At 34.5% G+C, this 24,810-nt stretch overlaps 3 protein-coding genes across 3 annotated transcripts; 1 reads left to right on the top strand and 2 right to left on the bottom strand.

Moving 5' to 3' along the window:
* Nucleotides 1–826: 826 nt before the first annotated feature.
* On the bottom strand, nt 827–2,065 carry LOC115963027 (probable F-box protein At4g22030). Its single transcript, XM_031081911.1, has one exon. It carries the CDS (start codon nt 2,063–2,065, stop codon nt 827–829), a length of 1,239 nt encoding a protein of 412 aa, XP_030937771.1.
* Nucleotides 2,066–9,823: 7,758 nt separating this feature from the next.
* On the bottom strand, nt 9,824–11,430 carry LOC115964460 (expansin-A23-like). The gene is made up of 2 exons (XM_031083767.1): nt 11,301–11,430; nt 9,824–10,437 (listed from the first exon to the last, which is right to left on the bottom strand). Exons 1-2 carry the CDS (start codon nt 11,428–11,430, stop codon nt 9,824–9,826), a joined length of 744 nt encoding a protein of 247 aa, XP_030939627.1.
* An 8,519-nt stretch (nt 11,431–19,949) lies between these two features.
* LOC115962490 (40S ribosomal protein S19-3) lies at nt 19,950–22,780 on the top strand. The gene is made up of 4 exons (XM_031081339.1): nt 19,950–20,142; nt 21,388–21,478; nt 21,641–21,824; nt 22,467–22,780. The coding sequence occupies exons 1-4, from the start codon at nt 20,059–20,061 to the stop codon at nt 22,537–22,539; spliced, it is 432 nt and encodes a 143-aa protein (XP_030937199.1). The 5' UTR covers nt 19,950–20,058; the 3' UTR covers nt 22,540–22,780.
* The last annotated feature ends 2,030 nt before the right edge of the window (nt 22,781–24,810 follow it).

Here is a 24,810-nt window from a genome sequence, read left to right as displayed (position 1 = left end):
CCCAAACGTGCCTACGAGATAGCGCCGTCAAGATCGCACCGCTGAGATCGTCCCACCGTGATCACGTCGTCCTCTTCTGGGTTTGATCATCGCCGCCGAGATTGTCCCATCAAGATCACGCCTTTAATTTTTGTTTTGATTTTTGAACCGGGTCTGATCGTCGCTATCGCCCTCTAGATTGCCTCATCCTCCTCTGGGTCAGATCATCTCCTCTCGATCTCGTCGCCGCCACCCTCTCGGTTAAATTGTCTCCTCTCGATCTCGCCGATCTGCTTTCTCTCTTTGATCTCTTATTTTTTTTGTTGTTGTTGTGGTGGTGTGGGTGGTGGTGATTTGGTGGTTTTTGTGTTGTGTGGTGGTGGGTTTTGTGTGGATAGTGGAGGATTTTCTGTGGGTACTGGTGTGTGGGTGCTGGTGGATTTTCTAATATAAAATTTGTTTAGAAGCTGAGAAAATGTGAAAAAATTTGTAGAAAAATAGCATTTTCAGAATGTTACCAAACACTGAAAATCGTTTTTTAGACTATTTTCCATTGCACACCCAAACACCCAGATTTTAATTTCTTTTAGGAATTCATTTTCCCCTACATTCATTTTACACTTGAAATTCGATTTACATCGAACCAAATGCAACCTTAATTATATGTTAGAAACTAAGAAAATACATACGTGCATATTCTTTTACAAACTCTTTTAGCACAAGTAACTAATATAAATTTTGAGAATTAAATATATTTACTATGTTAGAAGATTGTACAAAGAATTAATTAAGTTATAAACAATTGATGAATCAAAAAATTGAATTAACTATGCACAAATATAGAAAACTAGAAAAGCTTGCTGGCAAATTCGTCTACTTGGGAAGTAGCTGACTTTCTTGCAAGTTCTCTGAGTTGTGATAAGCTTCTCCCAAGTTTCAAAGCCACCTTCATTTCAAAAAATTCCCCATTTTCTCTTTTCTCCAAATCTCTTTCCTCAAGTGTGGTTTCAATTGATTCTTGCAGTAACTGGAAAAAGCCACCACAGTTTCTATACATCTCAATCACCATCCCAACTTGTCCACCATGCTCAAAAGCATTAACTGTGCTAGCTAAAGCCCCAGCAGCCACTGCTACTATTGGTGCCCATGATCCATTACCAACAAAAGCTGAGCCCAATGCTGCAATGCCTGTGAGTAATGGACCTGAGATAGCTAAAGTCTTGTTGATCTTCAATGCCAAGTTGCCAAGTCTTACGTAGTCCTCAATGTCTTTTCTCTCCACCACCTTCACAATCTCTCGCATTTCCATTTCAAGTTCCTCATTCCATCCATTGTTACATTGTTTTCCTTCATGTAAAAAGTTTTTCTTTTGTAGTACTTGATTTTTTGGCCACCAAACAGCTGGCTCAAACTTTGCGGGGAATTTTTCAAGCATTGCACCAAGCAAGGGAAGTGGGTAGGCTTTATCAAGGGCCAAAACTTTTTCCATCACCTCCTTCACATCTTCTTGAGTTGGAGTTCCAATGGCGATCATGGTTTGGATTTGGCTCTGGAGCTGCTTGAACAATCTTGTAGCATTACGTTGCTCTTCAGCAAGCTGTGAAGGCTGAATTTTATTCATTATTAGCAACATTCCTGTGGCCGCGGAATACAAAAGAGTAGACGATAATTTCAAAGCCAAAAGGGGCATTCCAATGCCACCAGCTGTGGCTGCAACACCAGCCATTGTTGCAGCAGTGAGAATCATCATGTTGATTGAGTTTAGAAGAAGGGTGTTCCAGTTGTCACGTTGTTCTTCAATGTTGGCGTGCATCTCTACTCTATCAGCTACGGCCTCTAAGATAGCATAGAGTTGAGCGGTAACAATATTTGTACTAGAGTTGTGTGATCTATAATTGATCTTTTCTACTGGGATTGTGTTTAAGAACTCGTCTCTTATATTCAGTTCCTCACCTAGAATTCTCATTGGTATTTTTGGAACTGAGAGAGTGAGTTTTGGAAGCTTTGGTACATGAATAGCAGCATTGATTTTCCTTGAACAACAACATGAAGAAGAAGATGAAGGTAATAGAAGAACTGAAGCCATTTGATTGAGAGGTTTTCTCTTTGTGTATATATGTTGTAGAAAGGAAAGGTTTTGAATGAAGGTGAAGAGGCACTCAACTCTTTATTTATAGTGTAGAACCATAACTGGGTCAGCTACAGAAAAATGTTGAATTCAATGGCTGACTGGCTTGACCCATTCCTATTGCCTGACTTTTCCCTTTTTTTTTTTTTCTTTTTTGTGGGGTCCAATTGTATTGGCTGACCATTCTGTATTCATAATTTTCCAAGTTCAAAATTTTGTAGTCTTGTTTATAGTGTCGAACTATAACTGGGTCAGGACGTAGCTATTAGTCGTCTATTACTACATATTGATTGCTCTAAGAGTTTTCCTTCTTATATTTTTTGTGTCATGCAATTTTAGATATCTCTAAGAGGTCAAACATCTTCAAGTCGAAAGCATGTGTACTCCTACGGCCTTTTTCATACACAACTTACAGTCAACCATATCATCAAATAACGACAAATGGTGGTGGTGTAGAAAAATTCTTATATGTATGTATTTTATTTGGTTTTTGATAGTAGATTTTGAAGACCCTTGACCTAAACTAATGTCAAAAGCTCAAATTATGTACTTAAGAAAGATCTAAAATAATAATTAATAATAATAAAAAGCAAATAATAGTAACCAAGAAAACCATGAAAACTATTATCATATATATGCTCAAATGTAAAAAATAAAAAATAAAAAAACCTTCGATACTAGAAACAAAAGAGTTTTTTCTTAGAATAAAGTCAGTTCTTCACACTCTTGATCATTTACTTATTCTCCAATTTTTTTCATAGCTGCTTAGCCTTCGTCTCCTTCATAACAAAATAATTTTGAGTATTGGCCAAACATAAAAGGATAGTGCCACAAGCTTGTATCTTCTTCTGGTCTTTCTTTGACATATTTTAGGTTTGCTATTTTCTAAAACAGTATACTCTTGTTGGATCATAACATCCATAACATCTCATCATCACATGCAGCAAAATAAAATAAAATAAAATAAAATAACATCTCATCATCACATGTTGAAGGTGTTTGTTCCATCGATATCAAATTTGGCATTAAAGAGTATAATTGTTACTACCGAAGGTTTTGTAAAGGATTCATCTTACATCTTTCTCTCCAATACTCAGATCCATGAACCAATCAATAATTTCTTTAAAGAGAACAAATCTAAATGCCTGGGTGTCGAACTTAACTATAATACTAGTTTGTAGGGAAAGATAGGGCTTCCGGAATCATTCTCATACAACAGCATTGATTATGAAAACTATTATAGGTTTGAAAAATATCTCACAAATAAATAATAGAAAGTAAAATGGACACAGCCACACATGAGTAGATCACCAAATATTACCATACCAAATATTACCATGGTTCAACTTTAAGCCTATGTCCACAAGAATGAGATACAAGAAAAAAAAATTCACTCACAAATATAAAATTACACTAGTATAGAAATATTTTCTAAAGTATACCTAAAAATTTAAATCAAACAAAGACTAGAGAAATTTTATTTTCATTCATAAAAAAAAATTAAAAATTAAAAGGGAGAGAAATTTTATTTATAGAGTAGCAGCAATATCACTATCATAAGAGGCAAATTAATAACTAGGGTTGCAACATTATCAATAATAACAATAATGCACGCATTACGAATGCTAAATTATCATGAAAAAATTTGTTTAAAATATTTAGAACTTTTTCGAAATTTTTTTAAATCTCCTTTATTTTCCAATAAATTGTACAGAATTTTTGGAATTTTTTAATTCTCTATCATTCTCCATTACATATTGGAACAAAAAGTTTGTAATATTTAATATTTTGAATTAAAATTGTTAAAAAATAACTGACCACATAAAATTATTTTATTATTAAGCATTACGGACTTCATTTTTTCCTTCAGAAAAATAGAAAATGATTATTGGTAAACATAAATGTGATGTTAGTAATGGACCCATATTAGAACTAATAAAAATTTGTTACATCAATAGTTAGTAAAAATGTTGTAAACACTACAAAAAAAAGGTTCTATGGCCGCGTTTTTAAAACGCGGCTATATATCAAAAAAACGTGGCTATAGCCTATAGCCGCGTTTTTTTAGGCCACGCTTTCTAGTGTGGCCTAAAACCTGTGACTATAAGACTGACGGTCCTATGGCCACACTTTTTAACCGCAGCCCAAGACCAGAATAGATGATCCAACCAAACCTGAACTCCAAATCAAAATCCATTGAAGCCATAGCAGATGAACTAAAACCGATACAACTGGACCATATTTAAAGAAAATTCCATAGAAACCTCTACAAAGACGGAAAAAAATTTCCAGCTAAAAAACCGATAAACCTAACCAAATCCTTCAAAATCATAGAAGCTGAGATAAAACACTAAAAAACCAATCTAATTAAACTAAATTCCATCAAAACCTCTACAATGCCCCAAACAACATCCTGCTAGAACAACAATAGACAATCCACCCAAAACCTATCAAAACAAAAGTAAATGAACTAAAACAATAGAAAAGTATTGATGTTACAAAAACAATATACAGCTATAACACTGTTGGAGGTTCCAAACAAACCATAGTTCCCTGAGCAAAGTCATTCATCAAAAATTACATATATTAAACAAAATCTCATTAGATTTTACATAACCAGAACATTATCCAGCTTGTTCACCAATATAAGATCCAACCAATCCCTATTCTCCCACCCAAATATAAGCTCAAGCACTTCAAAACCAATTGAAATTCCAATTGAACCCCAAATTAAAAGCAAATCCCATCAAAACCTTTAATCAAAGGAAAAATCAACAGTGATAAAACAAATATAAAAATACCAACAGACAACCCAACGATTTATTCCCTAACAAAAAACTCATGAAAACCAAATTAAATTATTCTAAAACTCCTCATTCCCCCATCCAAAACCAGTCAAAAACCATAAGATTTGAACTAAAACCCATCCAATCAAACTCCCTTTAGCTTCAATCAAACCCTGATTCCCCAACAAAATTCATTGATACCAAAAACAACGGCAAGAGATACTAACCAGAGAAATAGAGGAGATGAAAAGGTTCTAGAAACTCAGTAGGCCAACGGCAGCCCTGAAGCGTCGCGCGACAACGGCGGCCCTGAAGCGTCGCGATCGACAACGGCGGCCCTGAAGCGTCGCGATCGACAACGGCGGCCCTGAAGCGTCGCGATCGACGTCGACCGCCAACGGCGGCGCTCAAGCGTGGCGATCGACGTCGATCGCCAACGGCGACGCTCAAGCGTCGCGATCAACGCTGATCGCGACGCTTGGGCGTCGCCGTTGGCGATCGACGCCGAGCGTTGGCGATCGGCGTCGATCGCGACTCTTCAGCGCTGGCGACCGGCGTCGATCGCGACGCTTCAGCGCTGGCGATCGGCGCCGATCGCGACGCTTCAGCGCTGGCGATCGGCGCCGATCGCGACGCTTCAGCGCTGGCGATCGGCGCCGATCGCGAAGCTTGAGCGTCGCGATCGGTGTGGGTTGGAGTCTCGGCGTCGCCGTTGAGCTTCATCGGCGACGGCTGAGCTCAACGGCGACGGTGTTTGTGGTTTGTGTTTTTTTTTTTTTTTTTTTTTTTTTGGACCGAAATGGCTCTGGGTTTGAAATGTGTTGTGGCTTTGGGTTTCTTTTTGGTGTGCTATTACTATTGAATAAAGTACGAGGTCTTTAGGCCACGTTTTTAGCTCAAAAAAACGTGGCCTAAAAACCCCTCTATGGCCCCATTTTTAAAATGCGGCCACAGTTAAGGAAAAGAAAAAAAAATTACCAAAAAATAAAATACGAAGTTCCTTAGGCCGCGTTTTTAACTCAAAAAAACGCGGCCTAAGAACCTGTCTATGGCCACGCTTAAGAAACGCGGCCTAAGAACCCGTCTATGGCCCCGTTTTTAAAATGCGGCCACAGTTAAGGAAAAGAAAAAAAAAATTGCCAAAAAATAAAATACGAAGGTCCTTAGACCGCGTTTTTAACTCAAAAAAACGCGGCCTAAGAACCTGTCTATGGCCACGCTTAAAAAACGCGGCCTAAGAACCCGTCTATGGCCCCGTTTTTAAAATGCGGCCACAGTTAAGGAAAAGAAAAAAAAAATTGCCAAAAAATAAAATACGAAGGTCCTTAGGCCGCGTTTTTAACTCAAAAAAACGCGGCCTAAGAACCCGTCTATGGCCCCGTTTTTAAAATGCGGCCACAGTTAAGGAAAAGAAAAAAAAAGTTTGAACTAATATAAAGTACAGAGGTCCTTAGGCCGCGTTTTTAGCTCAAATAAACGCGGCCTAAGAACCCATCTATGGCCCCGCTTAAAAAACGCGGCCTAAGAGCCTGTCTATGGCCCCGTTTTTATGAAACGCGGCTTCAGTCTATCTTGGGCCGCGTTTTTTATAGCCACGGCTTAAAAAACGCGGCCCAAGGCCCCCGCGTTTTGTAGTGAAAATAGTTTGTAACTATAATATTACTCTTGTTCAATGAGTAATGCTACTGCTGATGTGGCTTTATTAATTTTCAAATAATTATTAATAAACTTTGTGATGTTAATAGTGGACCCATATTAACTAATAAGAATTTGTCACATCAATAGTTTATAAAAATATTATAAAATAGTTTATAATGGTAGCATTACTCATTATTTAATATAAGATTCTCTAATTGCGTGGAAAAATTAAACCTCCCTGGCATTAAAAGACCAATAACTTATAAAGAGCAGTCACGTTGGCTTAATTAGTCAAAAAATTCTATCTATTCTAAAATAAGAACTATTTTTTATATTTTAGCTAGCCATTTTCAAAACACTCACATTTGATTTTTTTTTTTTTTTATCATATATTCTATTTCATTAAAATATTAATTCTTTATTTCATTAAAACAGAAATGCACAAATGCACAGCTAATAAATTGTAATTAAAATAAAACTAATACGCCCTTAAAAGTGCACTATTCAACGCACTAATTTCTTATCAAATTTCCGGTCATTTGTGTTTCAAAAATAAATACCAAAATTAGTCAATAAAAAAAAATACCAACAACAAGTACTTTTATTGACCAGAACCACGTCGCATCTATAATATAATCTAAATGCACACCAAATGTCTTATACAAATTACAATCCATTTTTCCTCAATTTCTTAGACTTTTTCTTCTTCTTTTTTTCCGTTAGAATCACAAAGTCAGAAAATAAATATGTCAATAATTAACCTATAGGTCCTATACACGGATAGAGTATAAAATATTTTTTTTATGTTATTAAAACTATTAAATAAAATAAATAAAACTATTGTAGGGATAAATGCCCAAAATTATATATTGGGCCTTGGGCCTTGGCCAAGGACGTTAGTTGATTCGAGAACGAATAAACAGTAGTGAGGGTGTTAAGCTCAGAGTCCCATGAGTAGGTTGCAAGTGGAAAGGTTGGGGAAGGCAGGCCGAGGAGGAATGTCTCCTTGGATAAACAAAGCATAAATCAAACATATATCCTACCATTCAAGGGGACCTTCCAAGAAGTTCCATTTGTAAGGACTTGCCTTGTAAACGCGCAAGAAGGATGGGAGCTCAGAAATATCTAAAAGAAAAGTTGCTACCACCACATTGAATATTCTGTAACTAACTCTCTGGCCGCATTAATAAGAAAGTAATTTCTAAACAGTGTTTTTTAGCCTTACAGCTACCCCCGAAAGATTTTAGGAGGGTGCTGATGGGATAAGGATCAACATAAGCAATCTACGGTCCACATGTAGGGTAAAGATGAGAAAGAAGAGATAGTATAAATTAGAGTGAAGACCATAAGAGAAAGGGAGGAAAAAAAAAAAGAGAGAAAGCACTGTAGCAATCAAAATTGCATCTGTAACCTTTTTTCATTTGATTTATAAAAGAACTGACCTCCTCGGACTGTGCTGAGAATGAATTTACTTAAACAGATCCTTCCTACTTTTGCTTGATTGTCTTTTAAATCCATTCTAACTGTTATCCAACTTGTTAGAGCCTAATTTTCCAACCTACTATCTACAAAATTTATTGTATTGGGCTTACTAAGCCCGGATCTATTTACATTTTGGGCTTGGATTTCAAAGCGCATCCTTACAACTATAATAAAAAGAGACTCTCAAATAACTAAAAAATAGAAATACAGGTATGTCTCTTCGTTGTTTGAACTTGGACATCAAATATGATTTATGTTTGGTCATATTGGTTGACCCAATTATGAATGCAATATTTTGTTGATCACCGTTATAAATAAATAAATGGGTGACCACTATTTTTTTTTTAATTATATTCCTAATACTTTCCTATATACGTTAGGATTTTGGCATTATTACGTTAGAGCAAGGTTGTCAAAATCAAGATTCTACATAGGATCGTAGGAGATAGGTAGGATCATGGATCGTAAGATCCTACCTATTTTCATATTTTAAGAAAAAAAATCTATTGATAGTGACTTTATATGTTATATAATCACTTAAAATATGAACCCATCCATTAAAAAAAAATGCATCATAAAATGTAATTTGCACGCACTACATCGTTCTTATATCATTCTAACGAAACAAAATATATTTAACTTTTGACATAATGTATCTAAAAAGTTCAATACATGTTTAATTAACAACTAAGTACCAAAATATTATCTACACATATGGAAAATGTTTTCCAAATTCTAAGTTCCAAATCCAAAATAAGTTAGGCTAGTTAGCATATAAAAACTAACTACAAATTTACAATATGTAATCTAAAAGATAATTCTCAATCTAAGGTAAACTAGGTAATTACAAATATGAAATCCAAAAGAGAATTCCCATTCTAAGGTTCTTCTAATCTAATCACTGCCATTATCATAGCCTATTTTATCATCCAAATATTTTAGGTTTTGTTTTTGAAAACGATAAACTTAAGTACTATAGGTTTTTTTGAGATTTTATGTTGACATAGGGGTAAATTTGGGACTTCAATTCATTATTGGGCTTCTGATAACCCATTGGACTTGTGGGTTTAGGTGGATTGTCTTACCCAAATGAATCCTACTTAAAAAAAAAAATATATATATATATATATATATATCAAACCAAATGGTAGGATCGGTAGGATCTCATATGATCCTACGATCCTATGCGATCCTACACGATCCCACATACGATCCTACCATTTTTGTGATCTTGCTACGTTTTTAAACTTTTTGGTGAGGTGGGATCGTAAAATCGTGCGCAATTTTGACAACCATTCGTTGGAGAATAGAGATCTGGAATTATTTCTATAAATTTCTATTGATATTTTTCATTCTGATATCTCAAAATTCAAAGGCTTTACTTTCTCAGTTCTAGAATATCTTAATCACATACTTTAGGAATAATTACTATTTCTGAAAAAATAATGCAAGAGGTCAACATGAAAATTTACCAAAAAATAAATCAATAGGTGTGATGTGAATGTATACCATGAAGGCATGAACTTCTCTAAAACATTCTTAATTTTTTTATAAAATAAATAAATAAAAATAAATGGACCATAGATTAATTTGGGCAGTTTTTTTGGCCTAGTTCAGGAAAATAAATTCATTGATAAGCATAACAAAATCAAAATTTATTCTTCAGACTTTGAATTTCCATTACATGCTAAATCTCCTAAATCTCAAATAAACCATATGTACATAGACAATTCTTAATCAAACAAAACATGTCCAAGATCTACTAGCAGCCAAGATTTCAAAAAAGAAAAAAAATTCCTGTTACTCATTCCTAAAAATTCTTGCCCTCATATACCCTATTGAATTGCCAATTTGAGGGTGCAACATTATCAGACTGCACTATTCTACCATCACTACCAGTCACTTGGAAAGACAAGCTTTGGCCATCTAAACGAACCCCAGTTTGCCAATTTTGGCCCCAATTACGTGACATTTGTATCCAACCAGTATTGGAACCCTTAATTTTCACATTACTAACTTCGCCAACACCCCCAACATTGTACACTAACACCAGCAACCAATATGGATTTCCCTTTAACTCAAACTTAATCCCACCTTTCTTGTAACACATGACTCTCCGATACATAACAGGAACAATTCCACCTCTGTATTCTGCAATCTTTAGGAACATTGACATGGAGAGGTCGAAATGTTTCTGTGGTGGGTTGCACCAAATGTCTTCGGTTTTGGAATAGTCAGGAGGACAAAAATTGGTGGCTGTTACTCGAATTATACCTGCACCTTTTTTGCACCATGGTGAGTCTATGCATCTTATTTGAAAGCAAGCACCACATGTAGCCCCATTGTTGAAAAGAGCAGTGCTTAATGCTGTTGTCTCAAGACCATAACCTTGATCGAATAGATTTCCATAACCACAAGCTCCCACTGCAACAAAATAAACAAAATTAAATTATATCAATTTTCTTCATTATCAATAACAGGAAGGTAACCCCACCGGTAGGTTCATTGGTTTAGTACGTGACAATTCAATTCACCATACTATTGATCTATGGGATTTCTGGGGTGTCTCATCAGAGACAAAGACTAAGATACCACTTTCTTTTTTAAGTATGTAAAATTGCCTTCTATGTTAGGAGAGAAGTTCTTCAATATGAAAGAATGCCAATGTGTTATATCACCAATGGTGCCTTCTAGGCTTCTACTACAAATGAAAAACAACATGATTTTAATTCATTCGTTTTGTCATGGTGGTGAAATATTAGTAGACTACTTCTAATTGCCATGGTTGAAGGACAATAAGGTTGTGTTTGTTTAGATGAAAATTGATTTCCGAAAAATATTTTTCATATTTGTGGTTGTTTGAGTCGAATGAAATTGCTGGTCAACATATATATAAAATAAAAATACTTTTATTAAAAAAATGTTATTTACTTGTATCCACCCAACCACCACTACCCACTAGAGTCCTTAGTCGCCAACCACCACCGCTCGCCACCCCAATACTGGTGGTTGGTTAATCACAATTTTTTTAAATCTAGAATTCTCTTTTATTTTTTAATTTTATAACATATATATATGTTCTTGGGAGATGAGAAAACGTGAAGAAATAGTAAAAATATGTTTTTCTTAAAATATAAACAAACACAATCTAAGAGTGCCAATGACCATGGTCTAATGTCACCTCTCTAGGTATAAGTACCTAGGGGTTGTGGGCTTGGGTATATTTAGTGTATATATATTTCTAAACCAAGATCCAAAAAATGAAAAAGGACAATAAGAGCACTTACTCATGGTTTCACCGCCTCCAATATCACCATAAAATGTTGCATGAGCATAATCCCAGCCATGAGCACCATTAGACGCAAAGACCAGAGCCAAAATAGTAGCCCAAGCAGCCACAATTCCAAAGCCAGCCATTTTGCCTTAATGATTAATCAATCTTTCTTTTGAGCGAGAGAGTGTATTAGGGATAGTTTTTATAGGTCTTAACGAAGAGATTATGAGAATTGGAATTTATTTACTTATTTACATTATTATGGCCCTTATGGCTATTTTTCAGTAGAGATATGAAATCATCGGTTATATAATTGCAATTAATGTATGATGATATTTTAGTGATTGGACGAATTATTTTTTCCTTATAATTAATAAGATTCCAATTAAGTACTCCTTTGGTGATTGGTAGTAAAAGTATACGCAGAAGAAAAATGTTTAAGTTATAAACTTTTTTACAAAATTTTTTACATTATTTAAGTTAAAAAGTGATGTTAGTCGTTTATTTAAATAAAAATTAGTAAGAATCTAATTCACGAAGAATTTTGTAGCATTACTCTACATAGAAAACAAAGGGTCAATTATGAATGAATTTATGATGGGGTTGTGCAATTTTGGGCATTGACCCCTTTCCAAGTACTCCTCATTAATATTACGTGAAGAAGAAGAAAACCAACATGGTTGGTAACTATGTCTCAAAAATAACATTAGAATTTTTTTTTATTTTTTCTTATGATTAAATATAGAATGCTTTTAGTAATTATAGAAAGAATCTTTTTTCTTTTTTTTCTTTTTTTGAGGAAATATAGAAAGAATCCAAATGAAGGTGATTTATTAAAGGAGAAAGCTCTGATTAGGAAGACATTTTTCTATGCTTTAATTTACCATAAAATCTCCATTCTACTTTCTTTTTTTTTCTTTTCTTTTTTAAAGGATAATATCTCCATCCTTGATAGTTGATACGCTTTTGGTACGGTACCAGATTCAATAAACTTAATTAAGCTTAATTAAATACAATTAACTTTTTTTGAGAAACAATTAAATACAATTAAATTAGGGAGTTACAGTATCTTTATTTTTAAAAAAAATTTTAGATGAATTTATTTTTTTAAATTTAATATCTCACTATAAGTACATTTTTTTTTCCTTGTTGGAAGATTTTATGCAGTTTGCCATAAAACTTTAAACATTCCTAAGTATTTTTATTTTGGAAAAAGTTTACCTCCAAACCGGTTTAGAGGAAACTTCCTCCAACATACTACATGGTGATTAAACCGTTGAAGAGGCCATTAACATGTATTTTTAGTCATATGACTTTTTAAATAAGTTATGTGATTTCTTTAAATAATCTTATAAATAGTTATATGATCTTATAATCGACATTAACATTTTGTGGAAAATGAATCATTTTTTTTAAATCATTTTCTAGAAATATCACATTTTTCTTATACTACCCAACATAGAAAAATGCATAAAACTATTTTCACATCAAATTTTCCATTGAAACAAACAGAGGGTTTCATAAAGTGTGTTTGTTACGTGAAAATTTAGGATAAATATTTCTGATTTCCAATAATTTATAAAACTTAGTTGTTTGATAAAATTCGTGAGAATTACAATTTCCATGAACATCTCAATTTCCATGAATCTCAATTCCCATGAAATGCAGGAATCCTTAACCCTACCTTTAATGTTGGAAATATCAATTCCCACATATGTTGTATATGTGAGAATTTTTCATGTGATAAATAAATTCAACTTTTCATATTTTTATTTATTAAATTAAGGATCAACAACTCATTTTAAAACCCAAAAAAAAAAAAAAATCACAATTAAGGTTGCTCCCATTTCACTTGCCGCTATTATGAAAAATCATTTTTGCTTTACTTTACTTGGGCTATTAAGATGTTTTTGTTCATTATGTTATCTCTTGTTTATTCTTATATTTATCTTTCAACCAAATAATTATTAATTATTTAGTTTCTAAAATAATGTATATAAGACTTTTTAAACAACCAAACATTTTTTTTAAATATATTGCTTTCTATATCATGCTAAATTTTCGAATTTAAAGTATTATATATCAAACAACATAAATGTCAACTCTTTCAAATTTAATTCCTGTGAAATTGTCAAAAATCCTTGTGATTAAAAAATTTTAACAACCAAACAGACCCAAAATAATATAAGTTAATCAAACATACACTTAGGATCCGTTTGGATGGAGTGGGAAAGGAGGGGGTGAAAGGAAATAAAGTAGAATTAGCTGAACATAGGTCTAGTGATGATTTTGATATTACTCAAGTCTCATGAAAAGTAAATTATAATTTTTTTTTAAAAAAAAAAAACTATGATATCACCCTTTTTTTTTTACTCATTCAAAAAGTAAACTTTCATTTCTTGGATGGAGATGGATTTCCACGTGAAATAGAACATCCAAATATTATCATTTATCTAAGAAGTGTTTTAAGTTTAACTGTAGGTTAAAAAAAAAAAAAATGTTTTAACTGTAGGACTGGAACTGATAAACTTGATTGATTTCTTCTAGAATTATAATTAAATTTTGTGCAAATTTTTCTATACCACTTGGTGTATTATTAGGCATTTTAGGGGTTTTTTTTTTTTTTTTTTTTTCAAGAATCTCTAGGGTTTCAAAATAGAAATTTCACTCCGATTTCCAATTTGGCTATATATAAGTGGTACAAATATCAAGAGTGACTATATTTTAAGAAAAAACAGGTTTATATTGTAGAGGGCCTAGAGGCATTATGTGAAAGAAAAATCAATTGATAATTTGACTTAATTGTGTACATTAGGCCAAAAAAATCCAATTACAAAACCATTCACAATTAACTCGTCACTCAAAAGTTACAATACTCAACAACAATGTTGGGTATTGTAACAAAGCTAAATTATTTATTTCACCAATTTTTATTTATTCCCAACTGACAATTCTCCCTCTTAAATTTTTCCCAAATCTTTCGATCTCATTATGTCGACTGCTCTTTAACAATTCCACAGTTAACTTCTCACTCAATTCTGGTCAATTCTATTCTACTCTCCTTTACTCACCTTCCATCCAAACTAGTCATAAGGTAGTCAAGTCCAAGTGAGGATGCAAAATGGGAATATGAGCCATTCTTTTTGGTTGAAGTCAACAATATCTAATGAAGGACGCGAGAATTGTGCAATGGTGCTTTTTATGGTGATGGCAGTCTCGAATCCAATGAAAAACGGGGAGGTGGAGTTGTGATGGCCAACAACAATGGGATTTAACGACTTCAACTAATGATTTTGAGGGGTTGAGTTGTGGGAGCGGTTGTGGTGGGGTTAGGCATGGCGGTGGTAGTGTGGTGAAGGAAGGAGAGAGTGAGAAGAGAGAGGGTGTGGCAGTTGGAGATTTTTAAAAAATATAGGTAAAACAAAGAAAAAATATAAAGAGTTTGTTGAATAGTGAATCCAAAAAAAAAAAAAAGCATTAAAATAGAAAAGTAACTTTCTAGCAAAAAATTTAGCTAGACCTTTGTTAACATTTCTACATGAGATAAACCCTCTTCGAATCCAAATTTTGGAGAGTCAACCTCAAAATCACAGCTCCAACAGACTCCAACTTTTATTATTTTTCGAAGATAGCAACAAACTAACTTATGGGTAGTCAAAACTTGCAATTACTATAGTAGCTCTCCATGCTTGTAGAGCCATTGTAGTGACCCCAAACGAGAATGAAAAACCTAATTGACGGCTAAGAAGTTCCAAGATTGAAAAAGCCACTGACCCAATTGCATCAAGTTATGCGTAGCTACTTGTTTCCTCTCATATGGCATTTTGGGTTCTCATATGGCATTTTGGGTTTTGTTTTAATGGGCCTATGTTTTATTTTTTGGTAAAAATGGGCCTAAGGTTTGTTTGTTAGGGGAGGCCCAAATGACTTATAGACACAATTTGTTGGACATGCGAGTGACATGATGACAAAGGCAACATTTACAAATGTCAAAAAGTGGAGACTAAAGTGTTTTTTTTTATTTTTTTTTTTTTTTGCTAAATAAATTAAACATATATATATATATATATATATAAAATTAAAAGAGATTTTTTTTCAAGTTTCATTGAGTTCTTGTATAGTTCAAAATAGTTAAAAGTTAAAACTAACCAAGTTTGAAGGGCTTAAAACTACTAGATATTAAGGGCTTAGGTAAAGTTATAATTCAATCCATTTGATGGTGCACGTGTGAATCTTCCACTTGTGTAGTTGTGTTAGTTCCTTGTGTACTAGTCTACGCTTCTTGTATATTTACTTCCAAAATTTTATTTTATGAGACTGTCTCATAGAGCGTTTCTCTCACAACATGTGGGTTTCATAAGTGTGTGAGGCTCATTAAATATAAGAGAGACATTTCATAAGACGGTCTCATAAGATATTTATTATTGATTCCTAATGATTACAAACCGTTGTAGTGCCTATGGAGGGTGATCATTAAACCTAGTAAATTGGTCTTGGCCTTGATTACCCACTCGAACCCACATGAAAGAAAAGGGTATGGGTAATAGGAATAGTAAGCTGTTTTAGTTTGATTAGTTATATATATTGGCTCAACCAATTCCCAATCCTCTCTATGTTAAAATTTTAATTTTAATTTTTTTAATTGACTCATTTTCAAAGTATACTACTATATTTGTATTCTAAAGTTGTATTATATTTTCTATATCAAAGATGAAAATATTAATGACATTACTCGTTAACTTAACATGTAATACTCAAATATAAATGTTTCCAATGTCGAACATTAAGTAGGTTTTTTTACCCATAGTTTAATATTGAGTTTATTTCCTGATTTTCTTTTTCTTTTTCATTTTTTACATAACATGTTACTTTAAATCTCTATATATTTTTAGTTTGAGTTTGGCTCCTCATTTTTGTTTAATTTTTAACTTATTTATTTATGTATAACTTTTTAAAGCTTAAATTTTTTTTAAGTACAATTATATTTTTATTTCAAATTTCAGCAAAAAGGTATTAATCCAATGCACACTTGCATTTATTGGTGATTTAATTAACTTTTTATTTTATTTTATGAAAAGGTGATTTAATTAACTTATTTAATGTTTCATGTACAATGTGCGTAATGTTTCATGTAGAACATGCATACACACTTGTTTTTCCCTCTTCAATGGAATTTTTTTTTTTTTTTTTTTTTGAGAATCTCTATGGAATTATTGAACTAGAAGATTATTAGAATTAATTATTAAACTATAAACTTTTTTTTTTTTTGAGAAAGAAACTTTCATATATTAAAAAATCAAAATGTGGCCGAATCAGCCATTACAAATTGGCGAATATCTGGTGGTACATCTTCCATCCAAACAGTTAAATTAGGCTTTTTAATAGCCCATCTTGCCAGTGCATGTGCAACATTATTTCCTTCACGACGTACATGAGTAAAGTTAAGGGAGTTAAAAGAGTTTTGTAAACTTTTAACATCCTGGATCAAATGACCATGCAGTGCCAGAGAAGGATTTGGTTCCGTAAGCTCCTTGACAATGGTTTCTGAGTCGCCCTCCAGTATTGCCGTAGTGATACCAATCTCCAACGCAAATTCAGTAGCTCTCCTGGCTGCAAGGGCTTCTACTTGAGTCACGGTTGTAGGGAGTGGAATTTGTTGCGCCATTGATGCCATAACAGCTCCTTCATGATTCCTGATTATTACACCCAGACCCGCTTTGCCTTGCTGACTAAATACAGCCCCATCGTAATTCACTTTATAAGTTCCATGTTCAGGCGGCTTCCATCTGGTATGGTTTCTGTGCTGCGGTGTCCCTGTTACCTGATGAATACGTTGGAACTCTGTTATTCTATCCTTTGATAAGGTAAGAATCTGGTCCAGAGGGCAGGGTACTTCATTGAAGCGTAGCTTGTTCCGTCGATTCCAAACTGCCCAGCTCGTGAAAGCCAGGAGCTCTGCATCCCGTCTCTCTGAAAAAGCTTTCTGAAAAACGTCTTTGACTGAACTCCCCTGCATCGTCGACAGCCATCTCCATTGTGGGTCTGCAAACCACATATCTTTCACCTCCGAACAGAAAAACAGAGCATGTACGCAGTCCTCATCCCCTGCCTTGCAAATCTCGCATAGCCCATCCTGTGCAATCTTTCTTCGTAGCAAGTTTTTCTTAACGAGCAGGGAGTCCTTGCTAGCTCGCCAAACAAAATTTTTTATTTTGCTCGGCACCTCTAAGCTCCACACCTTTTTCCAGAAATCAGCATCTTGCCTTGTTCTCTGAAATTGGACAGAATTCTCCAACAAGAAACGGTATCCCGACTTCACAGAGTATGTACCAGAGGGAGTGAAGGGCCAAATCAGAGCATCCGGTTGGGTTGTTGAGCTAAGCGGGATGCTTTTTATTATCTCTGCTTCCTGCACATTAAAAACATGGTCAATAATATTATTTCTCCAGCACCTGGTTCGTGGATTTATTAAGACCTCCACGTTTGAATTCTCCTGGCCATACAGGACCGGTGTAACTATTCTTGCAGATGTTTTTGATGGCAGCCAATTGTCTCCCCAGATCCTCACCCTTTTTCCATCACCTATTCTCCAAAGTGCACCTTTTAAGATAACATCACGGCCCTTAAGGATACTCTTCCAAGCATATGAAGCAGATGAGGAGTCTTTCGCTTTGAGAATAGTTCCCCTAGGAAAGAACCTTTCTTTGAAGACCCTATAGAATAAGGAGTTATCATCATGGAGTAATCTCCATGCTAACTTTGCAAGCATCGCTTCATTGAACATTGATAAATCTTTGAAACCCATTCCTCCTTGGCCCTTATCTTGGCACAAATCCTCCCATTTCACCCAATGTACTTTCCTCCTCTCCCCCCTTTGTCCCCACCAAAACTTTCGAATGAGGGTTTCGATCTCATGACACAAAGTGGTAGGGAGTTTAAAGCAACTCATTGTAAAAGTGGGTATTGCTTGGATCACCGATTTAATGAGTACTTCCCTTCCGGCTTGAGACAATAGCTTCCCCTCCCACCCTTGAAGTCTCTTCCAAACCTTTTGCTTCAATCGATCAAAACTAGCCCTTTTATTCTTGCCTACCAAAGCAGGTAAGCCCAAATATTCTTCATACTGCTTCAACTCATTTACCCCAATTAGATCCATAATTTCCTTTTGCTTCTCACTTGGAGTAGATTTGCTGAAAAACAAAGCCGTCTTCTCCCTATTTAATTTTTGCCCCGACACCCTCTCATAATTTGATAGGATTTCCAAAACCTTCTGACAATCATGAGTATTGGACCTACAAAATAAAAGGCTGTCGTCTGCAAAAAATAAACCTTCTGACAATCATGAGTATTAAACTATAAACTTAATTTTATGTATTATTCAACTTCTATCTTTGAAAGTTTTTTATTCTTTGGTATTGAAAGAAATACCATTAAAAAAATATTAGAAAGTAATTAAGTTGTTTTCGTATTTTCTTTCGGTGAAAGATGTAAAGGCTGTCCAGGTTAACTAAACCTGTCAAAGATGGTAAGGTTCATAGAAATAACCACCCATTTTAATTCAATAAAGTTTATAACCCATATCCGATTTGACATTTACTTTATTGAGTTAAAAATTATTTGACCCAACCCATTTGTCAAGTTTAGTTATTGAGGAAATTTTATGTGTAATGGGAATAAATGTAACCCCTCTTATATTGGTGTTATTGTGGTTACACTTTTTTTTTTTTTTTTTTGAGAAAATATTGTGGTTACACTTAATTCTATCTCCTAGTTATCATAGTAAATTGTTTCTAAAAAAAAGTTATCACAGTTTACTTTATTTTATTTATTAGGGGTAATTACACCTCTTAAGGTTTAGGGGAATGATACTCCACCCTAAAAATGAAGAGAATAACACATTTCTCCCTTGAGCCTCAAAGAAATTAACATCCCCTTTTATATATATTAGTAACGAAATATTCTAAGTTTTTATGAGAACTTCTTTACAGAAGTTTAACCATGGTTAGTAAAAAAATAATTTATAAACTTAGAATAAAAATGCAAAATTTATCAAGTATCAAACACTTGCAACGACAAATCTCTCCATAATCTGTTGAAAAAAGAAAAAAATAATAACAAGTAAAATTCATATTTAATATTTTATAATAAACTTAAATTAAAATTTTAAAACAAATTAATTTTGTAATCCTGAAATGGAGGATTATTTTGAAACCTACCCTTAAGCATGGGGCAAGTAAGTGCACACTATTTTTAATATTTTCTTTTTTATAAGAATAATATTTAATATTAATTTAACAAAATTTATCATTGCTCACTCTTGATATGATGAACACTTCATAATTATAGAATTCTTATGAGGTGAGAGGCAAAAGTCAAGATTCAAGTTTATAAAATTTGTAAAATTTGGTAAATCGAATGTTAAGGGAGTTTTGTTTTGTTTTATTTTGTTGTTTTGTTGTTGTTGTTGCTTTTTTCTTTTTTTTTTTCAAATTTTTTAGAAGAAGATTGTAATTATCCTCTCTTTTATTTATTTATTTATTTTTTTTGGGGGGTTTAAAGAGAAAGAGAAGTGAGGGCATAAATGGAATATAGGGTTTAAGTTGGGGGACAAATAAGTAATATCGTAGTCCTCATTGAAACATTAAAACCCTAATCTCTAAAATCCCAAGTTCTTCCTTCCTCTCTCTCTCTCACAAACGCTCACATCTTGTAGTAGAGTTGTAGGAGGCACGCCGTGGCAGAAGCAGCAGCAAGACGCAGAGCAGCAGGAAATGGAGACTGCGAGAAACGTGAAAGACGTGTCCCCCCACGAGTTCGTCAAGGCCTATGCCGCTCACCTCAAACGCTCTGGCCATGTATATCTCTATATTCATAAACACTTATTTTCTATGATCCTGATACTTAACACTTATATGTGGGTTTTTTTTTTTTTTTTTTTTTTTTTTTTTTTTTTTTTTTTTTAAGGAATATGTTTAATATATATCTCTAACAAGCTGAATGGGCGTTTTTTTTTTTTTTTTTTTTTTTTTCTTCTGAGAATATGGTTATGTTTTGGCAATGACATTAGCATTAGTTTTTATGTGATTGTTAGAATTGAGAAAAAAAAAATTTAAATGTGTTATTTCAAGGAAACCCAGGTACCCATTTTTGGATTTGATTCAAAGATGGCATTTGGGAACTTTGATTCACTTTTGAGGCAAACATTGTTGATGTTTGATGGTCTTTCATGGTATGGAAATGCAGTTTAAAATGTAAAGAACAGTGGAGCAACACTTTTTTAGATTATTGGTCTGGTTGCTGTTTCATTTCTTTTGCTGATCTGTTCCTGGACTGGGATATAAGCAACAATTTTGAGCCATGCTGCTATGCTTATTTCCTATTGTTAAACTATTTGATTAACAGAAGCTTGTTGTGAAACTTGTTGTTAGATTAATTAATAACTTGATGCAAAACCTATTGTTAGAACTTAGAATAATTAATAGAGCCTAAACTGTGTTAAGCCTATTTTGACATAAATTAATAGACCTAATTTCTTCATGCAACACATTATAGTATTTCAATACATTAAACACATAAAACAATAGATTATAGTATTTCAATGCATTAAATACATATGATTTAAGTTCTGTATGTATAATAACTATATCTAGAATTTGGTACTTCACTTGAATTGGTCTAGTGCCCTTTTGCTGCCTCATGCCTTGGTTGATGCAATACCTTGGTGTTTTAAGGTTGCCTTTTGCATTTGACTGCCTTGCTGGTACACTACGGTATTGACAACTTTGGTGCTGATAGTTCTGTGGTATAATAAATGGTGACAATGCAGTCTCACTAATGTCGGCTGCACTCTCCATAATCCATCCATGTTATTGAAATTAGATGTTTGATTGATATGGATGCATGGCCCTGGCATATGATGGTATTGCGTGGGTGATATTCACTCTTTTAATGTGTCTCTGTCATCTGGTTACTCTTTATATGCTGAAGCCTGTTATTTGACTTATCAATCATGACTAGGCTCTGGATTTTTATTGTACATTAGTAGGTGGTGGTGTTGGTATTCTCATGTTTCCTTTCTCCATCTCCTTGGTTTCTTATAGGTCGAACTCCCTGAATGGACTGATCTTGTCAAGACTGCAACATTTAAGGAGCTTGCTCCATATGACCCTGATTGGTACTACATTAGAGCTGGTGTGTCTCCCTCCTTCACTTCTTCTTCTCTCCACCCCCCCCCCCCCCCCCCCCCCCCCCCCCCCAAAAAAAAAAAAAACCCACAAAAAAGGGTGCATTTACATACACAAGACTAAATTTTCATATTGTGGTTGCATCTTCTTAACCAAATTTTCACTGCAGCTTCCATGGCAAGGAAGATCTACTTGAGGGGGGGTCTTGGTGTTGGTGCCTTCAGAAGGATCTATGGAGGAAGCAAGAGGAATGGCAGTCGTCCACCTCATTTCTGTAAAAGCAGTGGTGCTATTGCTCGTCACATACTTAAGCAATTGCAGAACATGAATATTGTTGAGATTGACACAAAGGGGTGAGTATCCCTGGCATCATTTTGGTTTCATGATTAACGATTAAAAAAATGAATAGATGACTCTTTTTTCTTGATTTAATGTATGATTTTCAACACCCAACCCCTCTTTTTTTTTTTTGCCTCTAGGGCAAGGCTTCTGATATGGTTATTTTCCTAGTAACAAAATATCAAACTCCATTTACCAAGATAAAATATATCCAAAAAAGTTTTTTTTTTCTCAATGAAAAATGTAATTTTGTGCAGAAAAGGATTCTTTTTTCCAAATGACTTAATAGGACATGGCAACATTTCCTTTCAATATTTTTTGCTCAAAGCAAATCTGAAGCACCAAGAGAACTGATTTTTGGTTGACCAAGGAAATTAGGGAAATTTTATCTTGGGTCTCTAGCCGCAAATAAAAGAATTCTTTCTGGAATGAATCTCAGTTTGTTTTACTGTTCTCAGTGTGTGAATCAGTTTTTAGAACAACAATTTTTCTTCCACAATAGATTCTGAATGGATTTTATTTACATGATTCAGTCAAATATTGTTCTTTGATAAATTAATTTGCCAACTTTTGAGACTTCATGTGATGACAATATTTTGTCGACTCAACAGCTCATATACTTGATACTTAAAACTATTTCTATTCTTGTATGCCAGTGGGAGGAAGATCACATCCACTGGTCAGCGAGATCTTGACCAAGTTGCTGGACGCATTGCAGTTGCCCGTTAGAGAGATTAATGCAGGCGTGCTGAGGATTAAAAGATACTCGAGAACTTAAGAATGTAGTTGTTTGAAGTCAATATAAGAAGACATTGTTATTTTTTTTTATTTTCTCATTTGGCTTCAATACTTTTTTGATGAACGTGGCTTCTAGGAGAGTTCACTATGCTGGTTGTTTTCACTTTGTTGTCCTTTTGCTAAACCTATTTTTTGATATTATTAATCATTAAATGGCTTATATTTTGGTTTGCTTCCAGTGCTATTAAATTGTCTTGTGCTTGTCCTAATATATAATTACAAACCACGTTCCGACACTAATGTGCTGCTAGTAAGAAATATGCCTATTAGATAGGCCATAGAACCTCGTTGGCGGTGTTGTGGCTGGCTAATTCAAAACTTTTTTATATTATTAAACATCAAATGGCTTTTATTTTGTTTGCTTCCAGTGCTATTTTTTTTTTTTTTTTTTTTTTTTTGATGAACAGAAAATTTTATTGACAAACCAAAAAGAAACAAAGGCTAACCAGCAGCTACAGCAGCTAAGAGCTCAGAATTAATTACATCCAAAAAAGAGCTAGGAGCATAACCCTGACCAAAACATCCAGATAAATTTTTCCCAAGGCACCAAGAAACTAAAACATGGGCTGCTTTGTTTGATTCTCTTGGACTCCACCTAAAAACAAACTTCTTACTATGGAATGCCAGCAAAAGAGTATTAGCTGTAATGGATGAAATTCTCCAAGGCACATCATCAAAGGGGACTTTGAGAGCATCAATGCAGGCTTTGGCATTGCTCTCAACCACTACAAACTCAAACCCGCGGTTAACAGCAACACAAGTCGCCAAATTAATGGCTTCAACCTCTGCTTGGATGGGGATGTTGGTTTTCACCCGTTTGGACATGGAAAAAATCAAATCCCCTCTCCAATCTCTCGCCACAATGGCAATAAATGAGTGATCTAGCCCCACCGTCGCATCACAATTTATTTTAACAGCTCCTTGCTCAGGCCTGATCCAAGAATAAAAAGGTCTAGGCAACACTAAGGGGACATCAGTGAGCGCAACACGGTGTTCAAAATTTTTTTTTAAGACTACTTGGATTTCTTTATTTGGGGAGAATTTACTTCCTTTGTGAATAGCTTGATTTCTAGCAAACCACAAATTCTCCAACACCAAAGCCCCGAATAAAAGGAAACCCTCCCTATCAAAAGAGCCATGGGAAGAGACTTGGGGGGATAAGAGAAAGTTTATAAACTGACCTAGGCAGTCAAACTGCATTGCATCTGGTTTGCAGCCCCACTCATTACTAGCCCACAAAAATCTTGTAGCATGACAGTAGACAAATAGATGTAAGGAGGATTCGGGTGAGGCATCACATAGGGGACACTTAGGATCCATGGTTGGAAAGAATCTTGCCAATTTTTCCTCGGTTGGGAGAATATCCGAAGCCACTCTCCATAAAACCATCTTAAGTCTATCATGAATTTTTGATTTCCAAATTTTTGACTTCACCTGGTCAGACTCGTTGGGCTCAAAATGATCGAGAAGTTCCTTATATGCCGACTTCACTGAAAGTTTGCCATTATGGGATTTTACCCATACCCATTTGTCCTCCCTATGACTCACTTTGACAGGAATTCTCATGATAGCCTTGGCTGATTCTACAGTGAATAATTCATAGAGTTTCGACTCATCCCATCTTGATTTATCTAGTGATAGAATCTGAGACACCACCAAGCAACTAGATAGCTTATCAGGAGACAATGGTACCTGTTTATAGTTAGGAAGGTCAGGGACCCAAGGATCTTCCCACGTGAGAATGCTTTCCCCATTGTTAACTTGCTTACAAGCTCCAGCCATAAGAATATGCTTGGCTGATTCCACACTTTTCCATGTCCAAGAAGCCTTCTTGGATGGATCCGCATCGAGCCAATTTCTTCTCACCCTGTATTTAGCAATAAGTGCTTGCAGACATGGTTTGTTGGACTGAATTAAAATCCACCAAGCTACTTTGGACAGGAGGGCCATATTAGTATCTGAAAAGTGCCTAAAACCAAGGCCACCCAAATATTTAGGCTCGCAAAAATTGTCCCAAGCAAGAGGAGTGAAATACCGGTTTGAATTCTTTGATGGGCTCCACCAGAATTTTTTTAGCATACTATCCATCTCCTCACATAAACTTTTTGGAATGAGAAAGCAAGACATAGCATAAATCGGAGTAGCCAAGGCTATAAATTTCACTAGTGTTGCTCTTCCCATCCAAGACAAGGATTTGCTCTT

This window comes from Quercus lobata, chromosome 10, assembly GCF_001633185.2.
Source record: "Quercus lobata isolate SW786 chromosome 10, ValleyOak3.0 Primary Assembly, whole genome shotgun sequence".
NCBI classification, from domain to species: domain Eukaryota; kingdom Viridiplantae; phylum Streptophyta; class Magnoliopsida; order Fagales; family Fagaceae; genus Quercus; species Quercus lobata.
Note: the sequence above shows the minus strand (reverse complement) of the source record. Positions and strands in the feature narration are given on the sequence as shown.